General features: G+C 51.1%; 1 protein-coding gene across 13 annotated transcripts in view; it reads left to right on the top strand.

The window, feature by feature from the left end:
- Banp (BTG3 associated nuclear protein) overlaps positions 1 to 7,775 on the top strand; it is a 74,012-nt gene extending 66,237 nt beyond the window's left edge. For 10 of the 13 annotated variants that reach the window (XR_015048591.1, XM_021169688.3, XM_029480529.2 and 7 more), the window contains 3 exons: positions 2,039 to 2,164; positions 5,592 to 5,735; positions 7,154 to 7,775. Coding sequence is in view for 12 of the 13 variants with exons in the window: in XM_021169688.3 (XP_021025347.1) it covers positions 2,039 to 2,164; positions 5,592 to 5,735; positions 7,154 to 7,225 (342 nt within the window). In the remaining variant the exon portion in view is untranslated. The remainder of the gene's footprint in view (positions 1 to 2,038; positions 2,165 to 5,591; positions 5,736 to 7,153) is intronic. The other 3 variants (XM_029480533.2, XM_029480531.2, XM_029480532.2) reach the window with 1 other exon arrangement.
- Positions 7,776 to 13,006: the final 5,231 nt, after the last annotated feature.

Raw genomic sequence — 13,006 nt, 5'->3', positions numbered from 1 at the left:
TCCAAAGCACAGCCCTCCTGGTTCCCTCAGTGCTCAGTTTCCAACTCCTGCCCGCTGCTACTCTTTCTTACGTCTAAAAAGAATTGGCACTGCTTCAACCAGTGAAGCCGGGAATGTAGCAGTGCCTGCTCCTTGTCCTCGTCTCTGGTGTGTCAGTCTGTGCTGTCCTTTGGGGAGCCCTGAGGTCAGCTGTAGGCTAGCTGGCGTTGGCTGCCCGGAGATGAAGGGTCTGGCTGTTGACCTGGCGTCAGCTCTCATGTCACTGCAGTCAGACGTTTCCACATCCCAGAGCCTGTAGGGAGAGCCTGCAGATCAGGGCTCTGTTCCAGATGCAGGGTGAGCAGGCAGAGTGAAGGAAATGGAAGTTCATCTTTGGAAGATAAGTACAGACTTGCCCCTGTGTGCCATGCCATGGTGGCCTGCATTGCTGCATTCTTTTGTAGCTGAAGGCGTATATCTGCCAGACTCCTTCCTGTAGCAGTGGGGATCCCCAAGAAGACTCACTACTTGGTTTTCTTGGGCAGCTGAAATGTCCTTCGTCACCCAACCCAAGCTCATTGTTGCTGTCCAATAGCTGGGATCTGACTCAGGTTTTTATTCTTCACCAGTTTAACATTAAGGTCAAACCTCAACCTGTGCGGTTGATTCTCTTGAAGCACTGCTAGATGCCGGAGACCGGAATGTGCTTGATTCAGGCATGCAGCGGGCCTTCCTGTGCTCATTGTGATACACCACACATTTAACATTTGTAGTACATACCTGTCACAGAGCAAGTGGTCCAGTGTTGCTGGCGTCTCTGGAGCCTTGTCTGTGGGCTGTGTGGTTAGATGCCATGTGTCCTCTTCCCTGGCCATCTCTGGCTGCAGCATCTCAGAGAAGCTCTGTCTTACCCAGCTGTCTTCCCGGTGTCCTCTCACCTGCGAGTAGCATTGCCAGTGACACCTTACTTAGCTTGCTGTGGTCTCATGTAGCTCTGGCTGGCCTCCAACTCACTTAAGTAGCAAGGCTGCCTTTCAACTCTGCTTCTCCCTATCAAATGCTAGGATGATCAGCCATCATGCGTGGCTAAAAGGTGCTTGTTTTGTTAAATGCCTCGGAAACTCCTTGGAACTTCTTCTGGTGCTGGAGGCAGATTCAGGAATGGCCCACACAGCAGAACAGGTGTTTGTCTTCCCCTGTTGCTGGAGGAGGAATGGTCACTAGTATGACAACTCCTGAGAGTGGACCAGAGGCCCACGGGGGCAGACCCAAGAAGCATGGCTAGAACTGGACACTTTTAGGGACGGCCAGACCTTCCTGGCAAGTGCCCTCCTAGTGAGTATGATGATGGCACCCTGACACGTATCTTGGTCTCCTCATCGCAGCAGCCAGCCAAGGTGATGGCTCACCAGCTCCTCCCTACAGCTGAACCAGATGTGGTCAGATTCCGTAGCCAGGATCCAGGCCCCACAGCCTCCTCATTGGGAGACAATTTGTAAGCCAGGCCTGGTAGCTCTAGTCTTTGAAAGCCATGACTTTCTAAGCTTTTTCCAGATGGGAATCTTGCTTCCATTCATTGATTGGTTGGTCAAGTTACACCTTTGTCTTAATATTGCAAATTCAGATTTTCCTACAGTAGAACACCTCATGTTTCAGCAGCTTCACGTTTCATATAGAAAGTGGTTTTCTTGGCAGTGCTGGTAGGACAGCACTGCCGGGTGCTGTGCAGGGAGGGTGTTGTTTGCTGCAATCAACACAGCAGAGCTTTCTGGGAAACTGGTTCTATGATTGCAAAAGTTTCCTTAAATGCAACTGCAGCTACTTTAAATTCATTATGGAGGAATCTGTAAAAATGTAACCTGATTGGGGAACTGGTTATGTTATAGCTCCTAACTTGGGGTTTCCAAATGTGGCCTGGCTTCTGAGTTACAGGAGATAGCAAACCAGGCAGCCACAGTGCCTCAGCACCTCTCCTTTTCCTACCTCTTCCCCACAAGGTGGGATCTGTGGCTTGACAAGTCCCTGCAGAGCCTATAGCCCCCATTCTGATCTCTTCCAGTCGTGGGGCCTGTGCCAGAATCCCATTCCTGTCAGCGGTGACTCAGTGGCCCAGGCTAATCCCTCCCAGCTTTGGCCTCTGGGAGGAGACACACTTGATCTGCCTGCTGGAAATGAAATGATCCAGGTTTGTAAGTGTTTCTTGTCGGGAGATGTGGGTGGCCTGACCATTGTTTTCCAGGGACCGTGAAAGAAGGGTCAGGTCAGAGCTCTGGACAGCAGGCATGTCCTGCTTGCCATAGGTAGCTGGTCCTCACAGAGCCTGTGCCACATACTAAGCCCAGGCTTACAGAGGCTGCCATAATGACTGCCACTGTCTATGCTGAGTCCCACAAAGGCCTGAGGCTAAGAGCTTGCTTGGGCAGCCAGAGACATCAGAGTGGAGGTGCATGTTAGGGGTTTGGCATAGCTGACAAGGTCACTGTGAACAGGCATGGACCTTACACGAAGATGTGTGCATGTGCACATCTATGACCACATGTGTCTTAAGACATGTGTATAGGCATACGAAACATTTGATGGCATATGAAGACATACGGCTTGATGAATGACCATTAAGTCAGGCCCATCTGCTGAGCTTGGAGCCTTCGTCCCACGGAGCCTTTCATTCTTGGAGACAGGGCCATTCTGCTATTGCAGCAGTTCTGGTGTTTGTGTCCTTTCCTTCCTTCTGAAGCCTGCTGCTTCTGCTGTTCAAGAAGCCCCCCCACTGCCTGTCCTTGGGTTACCCTGGTGGATGGCCCAGGGTAGGTCAGGGGAGACAGCCAGGTACACATGGGCCAAAGATCCTCCATAGACACTGTCCTGTCTGTTTGACCTCAGGTTCTTGCAGTGAGACTAGGAAGCTCTGGGGACTCAGATGCTGTGTTCATCTGTCTGTAGAGCATGGCTTCGCCAGCCTGCAGGGTTGGCAGAGAAGCATGTGGGACCCAGTAAGATCCACAAGAGCTGCTGCGTAGGGAGAGCAGGAGGTATTCTGGGTAAATGCAGAGGAAGAGAGATCCCAAGCTGCTCTGCCTACCCATGAAAGGTCAAGAGTCTGGAAGAGCCAAGGCTCTAACCAAGTCTGCCACCAATGGCTGTCCCCAGACAGGAGCTCTTGTTTGCTCTTTCCTAAATATAAAATTCTCGGTTTATTTCACGTTGACCTGCTTGGTCAGATGAAGCAGAGCACCAGGCCTGGAGAATGTGGTTCTGAGCACAGATGATGAGCTTGCCTACAAGGCAGCGTGAAGGAGAAGCCCAGAGGCTCTGCCAGTGACTTAGAAGACTGGATCCTTGTACTCTGTTCAGGCTTTCCCTCTGCAAGGGGCCTTGCTTTATCTAAAACAAGGAGTCGTTACTGTTAGCCAGCTGTTGGGCAACTTAGCATCTGTTGCCCTGCTCTGCTCTGAAGAGGGAGGGTGTGGCCAGTAGCATTGTGCAGCAGCTGTGCCAGAGTGGGTGTGGAATAGGGAACACTGAGGTTTTGGGGGTAGAAGTACCAGGCAAGTGTTTATGTGGACTTTTGAGCTTGCCTGGAAACCAGAGCCCAGATGTGTGTTGGCACACCCTCTTTCCTTGTAATTGACCTGAGTTGAAGCACCTAGACAGGGCCAAGGGCCAGCTCCCCTGTGCCTGTCACCAGGGCCCATGGAGATCCCTGTCCTCCTATCCCCAGATGTTGACATACAGAAAGAAAAACGTCAGTAAGCAGGTTCAGGGAGGTGTGTCTGGAGGGCTGGCTGTGTGCAGGGACAGGCTGTCACTGCTGCTGTTGTCTCTTGACTCCTCCCTGAGCAGAGTCTGTCAGGGCCTCCATAGGTGAGCTGACTCACACTGGAAGTGAGATTGACCCAGAAAGCATTGCACTCCCCAGGAAAGAAGTAGATCGACCACTTCCCAAAGAAATGCCAAGAGTCCTTAGGAAAGAGCCACTTCCTGATTCTGTCACTGCAGCCTAGCTGACGGAGTTCAGCAGCAGTTTCCAAGGGGGCAGCTATATTCAGTCTTTTGGCAGTCATTTCCCCAAATAGTTGTCTCACTTTTTCTTAGTTATTCAAAAATGTTAAAAAGGGCTTTTCAGTCATTAAAAAAAAATATCCCCCCCCTCAATATTTTCCCACTACCTGTGAACCTGAGTGAGTTTTGGTTTGGCAGACCCTCATTAGCATAAGAGACACTGTCCTCACTTGCAGTGTGTCCTTTAAAAAGGCACATGTCATCTGACAGCACAGCTCTTCTTAGAAGTTGACTGGGTGTTTGTGCTGCTGTCTCTGCTTGTGGGGAACCACAAGGTCTTCTCCATACCAAAGGGTGGCATGCCATCATGCCACAGGAGCCTCCAATACAGGCATTCTGTCCACTGCTGTTCTTGCCTGCCTGGGACTGCACAACACTGATGAGGGTGGGGCCCATGGTTCCTGGCAACTGTGAAGGAGCAGATGGAGGCTCTGCATTGCCTGCCTCGAGTCCCCTGCCCAGTTGTGTGAGCACCAGGTGTGGTTTGTGGGAAGTGAATCAGTGGTAAGAATATCCAGGGCTGGGGTCACCCCAAGGGTCACCCTGAGCTTATTCCCTCCTCCAGGTCCATTCCGAGGCAGGGTCACTAGTCAGGCAGGGTCAGGATGCTGGAAGGATGCAGCTGAGAAGGACTGAAGGGTCTGTTCTGTAGTGACTTGTGGCTCCTGGTGTCTCTGCTCATACCCTCCCCACAGCCTGCTTACCTCTCACTCTTCCCGCCACAGTAGCTCTTCACCACTTCTTCTTCTTCTTCTTCTTCTTCTTCTTCTTCTTCTTCTTCTTCTTCTTCTTCTTCTTCTTCTTCTTCTTCTTCTTCTTTTCTCTCTCTCTCTCTCTCTCTCTCTCTCTCTCTCTCTCTCTCTCTCTCTCTCTCTCTGTGTGTGTGTGTGTGTGTGTGTGTGCACGCACGCATGCAGAGGTGGATGGTATCCTCATCTGTCTTTACCTTTTTTTTTTTTTTTCCTGAGACAGGCTTTCTCACTGAACCTGCAGCTCACTATTTTGGCTAGGCTGGCTGGTGAGCTAGCTCCAGCAGTCATCCTGTTTGGGGTTACAGGTAGCTCCAGCAGTCTTCCCCTTTGGGTTACAGGCATACACAGCTGCCCTTGATTTGTGTGGACTCATGCTTGCATACAAGCAGTCTACCCACCGAGCCATCTCTGCAGCCTCCCTCTCCTTTTGCTTCTCTATCTAAAGTTATTGGCTCCACATGGGCTCTGTCCAGGGCTTTGTTAAGCTCTTCTGCTGTCTTCAGTGTGCCCGTGCAGGCTTCAAGTTCTAGCTTATTTGTTTTTACACGGGCTTTAAAAGACTAATGCCTGTGTGTCACAAGGGTGTTTCTGCAAGGCTAAGTGTGAATGTGGCATATTTCATGACAGTCGAAGACTGAACACTCATGTAAGCAGACGTCTCTCTGCACTGGGCAGTGAGGTTCCACTGCACTTACATCCATGCTGCAGGCCTGGGGGCCTCCTGCTGCTCAGGACCAGAAGAGGATAGGGGTCTGCTGACCCGAGCTCCACTGACCAGCCTGGCTTTGTCCCCAACCCCAGGTACTGCAGGGTGCTCAGCTCATAGCCGTGGCCTCTTCAGACCCTGCTGCTACAGGAGTAGACGGGTCACCTCTCCAGGGCAGTGACATTCAGGTTCAGTATGTCCAGCTGGCGCCTGTGAGTGACCACACAGCCGCAGCGCAGGTGAGTCCTGTTCCTCCCAGTCCCACCAGCCTCCCTAGTAGATATTGAACTTGGGGCTTGTCTAACATTCCTGTAGACCCAGGAACCCTTGTCGAGAGGCATACAGGTCTGACTCAAGCATGGGGCTTCTGTTTACTCTTAACTCCTGAGATCAGAGTCTGTGGGCTCCTCTGATCTCAGCCCAGCAAGAACAGGTGACCTGGTAGGAGGAGAAGACTCGACAGTTGGAGCCTGTTCCACAGGTCAAGTCTCCTTACCTTGTTCTGCACAGCTGCTGGCATGGGCAGCTTTCCTGGAGCTCCTTCCTCTGTGCGGCCTAAGCCTGTGTAGTGAGCAGCGCAGGCTCTCACAGGGTTCCGCTCACCTGAACTCGAGAACAGGGCTTTGGCCGTAGGGTGGTCAGGATTTTAACTTCGCCCAGGAGCTGTTGAGGCCTGTCTGCCTCAGGCATTGGAAGGACTTACAGAGCTGCTAGGCCAGGCATCTGAGGAGAAGGCACTGTGGAATTCCTTTCCTGAAGGCCTTGGAATGACATCTTCCAGGTTCTCAGAGAAGGAACTTGGGCATAGGTGAAGACTTCCCATCTGCAGGCCTTAGCCATGGTCCCCATCATGCCTCAAGACACTTCCTTCAGTGTGCCACACAGCTGTCCATAGCTGCCCACACCTGGGCTACACTCCCCTTCCTCTCCCTCCTCCTCCTATTTATTTATTTATAAATAAACTGGCTATGGCCTCAACCATGCCATCCCCAGCAGGAAGAGTGGAAACTTTTTTGTTTGTTTATCTTTAAAAATCAGAGACTTACATGTACAGCAAGAGCTGTCAGGTGCCAGCCATGTGAGACCTTGGCCTCATATGGTGCAGAACCTATGCTAACTCTGCACCAAATCTCAGGTGACTTATCCTTCCGTGCATCTGCAGTCTAGCAGAAATGGAAGGTCAGTCATTCATTCCAAGGTTGCAAGGCCTCACCTTGAAGCAGCAACTTCATAGTCTTTCTCAGACACTTCATTGAAAGGTGCCATGTCTTTAAGCTGTTCCTAGATGCCACTTAGAACACTGGGGCAGTTTCTGTAGGAAGTCAGTGTGACCCTGAGGTTCTAGGGAAATATGTCAGGTAAAGAATGTGGTGTGTCTAATTATAGTTGTTTCTCGGGGCACCGTGAGGTAAGGCTGGGAAGTTGTCAGCTGTATGCCCAGCTGCCCACGTTCTTCTGGGTGGGTGTGAGATGTGCTTGTCTCTTCTCAGGTCAGGGGTGGCCTGGCACCCTGGCTTCTGAAGTTGGCGTGCCTTTTCTAATTGTGAACCTTGAGGCTCTTCATAACATGTAGGTGGCTTGCTGATGACACACACGTGTGCTACTGTATTTTTCTAGAACCCTTTTCATTTCTCTCCCCCCCTCCACCCCCTTACAGACCGCAGAGGCTCTGCAGCCCACTCTGCAGCCTGACATGCAGCTTGAACATGGGGCCATCCAGATCCAGTGAGGCCAGGCACTGCAGGAGCGCCGCATCACAGCTGCCCGCTGCCCCTGCCCCACGCGGGCCCTGCTCTCTTGCATCAGCAAGCAACTGCAGGTTCTGCTGGGCATCTGAGAGCTGCTCCTCCCGGGGAAGGTCCTGGCCGCCCCTGCTGGAAGGCGCCTCAGGGTTTGAGTCTCACTACTGGCCGTCTCCAAAGGAGAAACATAGTGCAGAGTGTTGAGTACGTTCAGACAGACAAGAACTACGATATTTTGTTTAAACAGCTTTTTTAATTTGCTATGGTGTTTATAACAAAAAAGAAAATGGAAAAAAAAAAAAAAAAACAAAACAACTCCCAACCAACCGACCAACCAACCAACCAAACCAGAGCAGAAACACAACTATGGAGTAGCGGAAGCCTGGGCCGTGGGCTCCCCTTCGGGGTCCTGACGTAGGTGTTGGAGCCAGCTGGCGATGCTGGAGCACTTGGACCTGCTGCTAGGGGAGTGCTCCCCAGGGAGTGCTCCCCAGTGTGAGTATGCATTTCTAATGAAATAAAGTGTATTTATGGCCACAGAGGCTCAGTGTTGTTGCACAGTGAGAGGACTTCCCCATCCAGGGCCATGCTACCAGAGAGTCCCTGCTTTGGCTCTCTCTCCTAGGGAGCATGAGCTGTGGGTATCCCTTGGGGCAGCTGGCTCCCACTTCATCACAGTGAGCCCTCAAAGGCAAGGTCATTGTAACCTATCCTCTTCTGAATGCTTAGGCTCCATTACCTGCAACGCCAGGGGTCCTGGAGAGTGCCGTGTGGAGAAGGCAGGACTCAGAGAAAGCAGGTGCAAGGAGTCCCATGAGCAGCATGGGAAATGCCAGTGAAGTCCTTACTGACTGACAGTGCCGTGTTTGACGCTTTCCTGGGAGGACTTCAAAGTTGTCCCAGATTCTCATGCCTCTGTCTCATGCCACCACATTCTGAATTCCTGGGCTGGTTATTCACCAGGGCACACTGAGGTAGCAGAGGAGAGCAGCTCTATGGAAAGGACAATTTGACATGGTGGTGGCCATCTTCTTAGGAGACTTGCCACTGTTGGAGATGGTTCTGTGTGGGGAAAATGGGGACAGGCGTGGAGGCTGGGTTCCCAAGGCTGTGTAACACATCTGGGCAGGATCCCAGGCAAGAATGGAGAAGAAGACTCCAGAGAGGAAAGCACACCCCAGGAAGAGCATGGCATAGACCCACACCCAGATACACAGCATGGGAGATGGCAGCAGACCTGTGCCCCAGAAGTCAGAGTACTGGACAGGAACTACTTCAGCTGAGTCAGGTCTTCAGAAAACATGCTCAGAAAGCTAGTTGACAATGTACCATACGACCCTGCAGGTGTGATCCCAGGAATACCCTGTGTCCGTACACACCTGTGTGCCCACACTCGCAATAGCCCCTTCATAATGAGCTGAGGTGGAAATGGCCTAAAGACCGAGCATATGAGCAGGTGAGCAAAGGCAGTCCTCTCGGTATCGGTATCGAGGGTGAGCTGACGCCAGAGGATCTGCACCCCGGCCCACTCTATGGCATGTGAACTTGCAAACGTTAGTGAGGGAAAGAAAGCAGTGGGAAGAAGACTGCTTACCGGAAGATTATATGGATGGAAGGATTCACAGAAACAGATTATCAGGATCATGCATCCTGTGGGGCGCTGAAACTGCGCCCAGTTGGACAGTGGATATTTGTCTTGTATACCAGGTAATGACCGGTCACTCGAAAAGGCGAAGCATTCGCTGTCCGCGAATGCTCAAGGTTATTTTTGATAAATGGATCACATTTGGCAAGAACAAAAATTGAGGCTATGTGCTAAAGGTGCTCACCAAGAGGGGATTCCAAGGGTTTCAAGGCTAGGAACATAGGCCCAGATGGAGTTCTCCAGCCAGAGACCACTGGACCAGGATTCCAGGGGTTTCAAGGCTAGGAACATAGGCCCAGATGGAGTTCTCCAGCCAGAGACCACTGGACCGCTTGGAACAGAAAAGGATCTTAAGTGATCTATATAAAATTGACTCTCTAAGATTAAAGACATCAAACCAGAGGAAAACATGACTATGTCAGGGCAGGCAAGAAGAGAAGTCAATTATTTTAAAGTATTCTTAGTTGCCTTGTAGAAAAAGTGTCCAGCCTTCAGTATCTGAAAACTATAGAGACAGACATGCCACTCTTGACTATCGAGACACGCCACTGTTGGTACAGAATGCTTGCTCAAATGGCCTTGGCCTTGGCCTTGTAGGAAATGACCCAGCAGCTTGAGAAAGGTCTGTTCTTAGATGTTCTCTGGGGCATTGCTAAAGAACGCTGCTTGCCACAGGCTCTGAGCCATGTTGTGTGTTCTCTGACCACATAGAATTGAGGTAGATTTTAATGAGGAAAAAACTTCCCATAGGTCGAGTAAATAAACTTGGATTCATGAAGATACACTTCACTGAATGACAGATGTCAAAACGTGGACTGCATCAGGTGTGCTGAGGAACAGCCGCAGACAAGCTTGGGATGGAGAATTCCGTCGTCTCCATCCAAAGGACAAAAGCAGTGTTGGTGCTGAGGGAGGATTACAGATAGAGGAGTTCCATGTATACCAATGTTCAGTTGATTAAGTCCTGGTACCAGAAGGATGAAGGCTACAAGCTGCCATTGTGGGCGTCTCCACAGACCCCCTCAGGAAGTAGAAGATGAGGCTCTCCCAGATTTGTATGGATGGATTGGGAAATGACAGATGGGATGACATGCTGCCTGGACACCAGACTCGGGTGGGGGCAGCAGGAGAAAGAAGGAGGAAAGAAGAAAAGAAAGATTGTTGTTGCTTCTGAATGTCTGAGCTGCCTCAGAGCAAGAACAGGCTGTGCTTGGTGGCAGCAAGTGATGTGTCACCCTACCCCAGGTTGAGCAGTCATGCATACTTGGTATAGTTTGAAAGTCATGTGACTTAACTCTGGTAATAGGACCATGTGGTTATCTTAAGCAGAAAAATGGTATGTAAAATTTACCTGTTTATAGTTAAGAGACCTTTCAGCAAAATCACAATAGATCGGATCAGAGACACATCTGTAAGAAACCTGTGACAAACATCCCAGAACTTGGATTTGGAAGGCCTGGTGTGACAAGTGAGGATGCCTGGCACCTTGGTTATTCTGAGATTGGAAAGCTAGGAATGAGACTGTCTATATAATTTGGATTTGGACACCTGATGGATACCCCACGAGCTGACCCAAAAACCTGGGAGTGTGCTTTGGGTGCTGGCTACAGGCTATTTAGAAATCACTCCCATCTCAATCAGAATGAGCACGGGTGCTCCTCGCTGCTGCTCATTACAGACTCTAAGACGCTTTAACCCACAGAAGTAAATTTAAGGAGATGCTGAGGCAGATGTTACTGAACTAGAGAAAAATCAAGAAAAAGCCTCATCTGAGAAAGTGTGGGTTCTCTAAATGGTGCAGCCAGTGAGGTTCCATGCAGAAGCTAAGCAGGGACTACTGTGGCAGTGGATAAGAGTAATGGGGACTGGTTGGAGAGATGGCTCAGTGGTTAGACTTCTTTCTGCTTTCCCCTCCACAGTGGGGAGAGCTCACTGCCTGTAACCCGATGCCCCTTTGATTCCCCACACTCCTCCCACTCCCACAGCAGACGTACACACACAGGAATAAAAATAAATCTTTAAGAACGACAATTGTCTATCTTGATGGTCCTGAAAACTGTCCAGCAGCAGATGGTACGGAACACTTTGGGACAGAGACCCACCACGAGGATGTGAAGGTTCTGGGACAAGGGACCCAAGGTCCACAGTGAAGCTCATGCCAGTTGGGCTTTCACAAGGAACCAAGTGTGAGGGATGCAGTAAACTAGGTGGCAGACTCTGGGGCCTTGGCTTGGGCAAGGGTGACGTGAGCTGGGTATAAAGGAAAAGCAGGCAGAGCTCACCCTGGAAGACGCTGCTTAGGTGCACACAGTGGCCCAAGCCTGCAGTGCCAACACCTGGGCGAAGGAGGCAGCAGGATCAGATCAGGGCGAAGGAGGCAGCAGGATCAGATCAGGAGTTCTACATCCTCCTCACCTGCCCAAGGCCCTGTCTTTTCAGAATAAATGTTAAAGGAGATTCCAAGCCCCAGGACAGATTGGCTCCGTTCTGTTCCTCAGTGGCATGAGCTCAGCAGGTGTGCTGAGAGTCTGTTAGTGGTAAAGACGGTGCCACAGTTCCAGAGGATCTGAGGGGCAGAGGCCTTACTGAGGCTTCCAAGTCACTGAGGGACTATGACTGTCACTGCTGACAGTTTGTTCTGCCAAAATAACAAAAAGGCAAAAGACTGAAACCTACCCACCAGATCTTCATATGCCCAATGAACAGGTAGAGGGTCAGCCTCACTGCACTGAGATACCCTTTAACCCGTGATGGTTTACTAGACAGTCCTGTGGCGAGAACTGTGAGCAGCTGCACCCCATGGAGTGAGGTGGCGGCTCATTCAGCCTCCAGGGAGGGTGCTCTAGTGATTTCTAGGGAGCACAGGTACAGGGCCAGATCCCAGAGCCCCTCTGGCACAGGAGTGGCAGACCCTTCCCCAGCCTGTGATTGCCTCCAGACAGCACTACTCCAGAGAGCAGGTGACCCCCTGCAGTCAAGCTGTCAGGTTGGATCCACACGTGTAGTGTGGACTGAGGCAATCTGCCCCACCTGCCTTATTACCTGACGTCACTGCTGGTGGGAGGAACTCCACAGACGAGAGCTGTGTGCTCCGCTGAGCTGGCTGAGCCCCAGCCTCTCGTGGTGTGCTCACTAGGCCTACAGGACAGAAGCTGTTTGCTAGTAGCTCTGCACTGCAGGGACTCCTGTGACTCAAGACAGAAGGAACAAGATGCCAGATGTGGGAATAGTGGAGTGGCACCCTTCTGGGCAGGCTAACAAAGCCCTGGCAGAGAAGACACCTATGTCTTTTGTCCAAACAGCATATGATGCAGGCAGTATCAGCGGGATGTTCCTTAATTCTTGGAGCTGTCGCTATGACTCGAGAAAGTATTACTTTTAAACTAATAGGGTCGAGATCATTACAGCCAGCAAAAATACCCAACCAGTCCAAAGAAGGGACAGGGCACAGGGAGTGTCATGGTGATAGTGAAGCCCCTGTAAGGACATCGGAAGCCCTGAAGAAAGGGAGGCGTAGGTGAAGAAGGGACACGTGGTAGTTGGGGGATTGGGGTCACTTTTCTCTTGGGCTGGGTGGCCTGTCAGGTGGCAGCTAAGTGGATACTGGGCTTCACTACCCTTAAAGCAGTCATTGGAACCAGACAGCAAAGAGTATATTCCCCAATGGACCGTGTACTCTGGGCAAGTTCTGGCAGGGTGCACCCTGTTTTACAGGGCAGCCCCACAGCTAACTTGCATTGTCTCAGCTGCTGGCCAGCATGGCTGAGACTGCTTGTGTCCCCAGCAGCCTGGTGGGAACAAGTGCCAATCCTGGGAGGAGGAGGAGGATATCAGATTATATCCACAGGCACTTTTGCAGACAGAAGCAATGAAGTGCAATGAGAACTCCAGGCAGCAGCAGACAACAGAAGCAGACCAGAGGCAGATGCTGCAGCCACCCCAGGCGGCCTTAAAAATAGCCCTGCTGGCTCTGCAGAGCTCAAGGGCTTGTGGAGAATTTAAGCAACGGACCAAGTGGCGATTCTGCAGCTAGACAGCAGATGAACAGTAGCACAGACAGTTGCTGTCACAGCAGGTGAGCCTGTCAGGGAGATTGTGGATGGGAAAGCAAGTAGAAGAACAC

The sequence above is a fragment of the Mus caroli genome, unplaced genomic scaffold (genome assembly GCF_978045245.1).
Source record: "Mus caroli unplaced genomic scaffold, Mus_caroli_1 scaffold_10, whole genome shotgun sequence".
In the NCBI taxonomy this organism is placed as follows: Eukaryota; Metazoa; Chordata; class Mammalia; order Rodentia; family Muridae; genus Mus; species Mus caroli.
The sequence above is the reverse complement of the archived record's forward strand: the minus strand, read 5'-3'. Positions and strand labels throughout refer to the sequence as shown.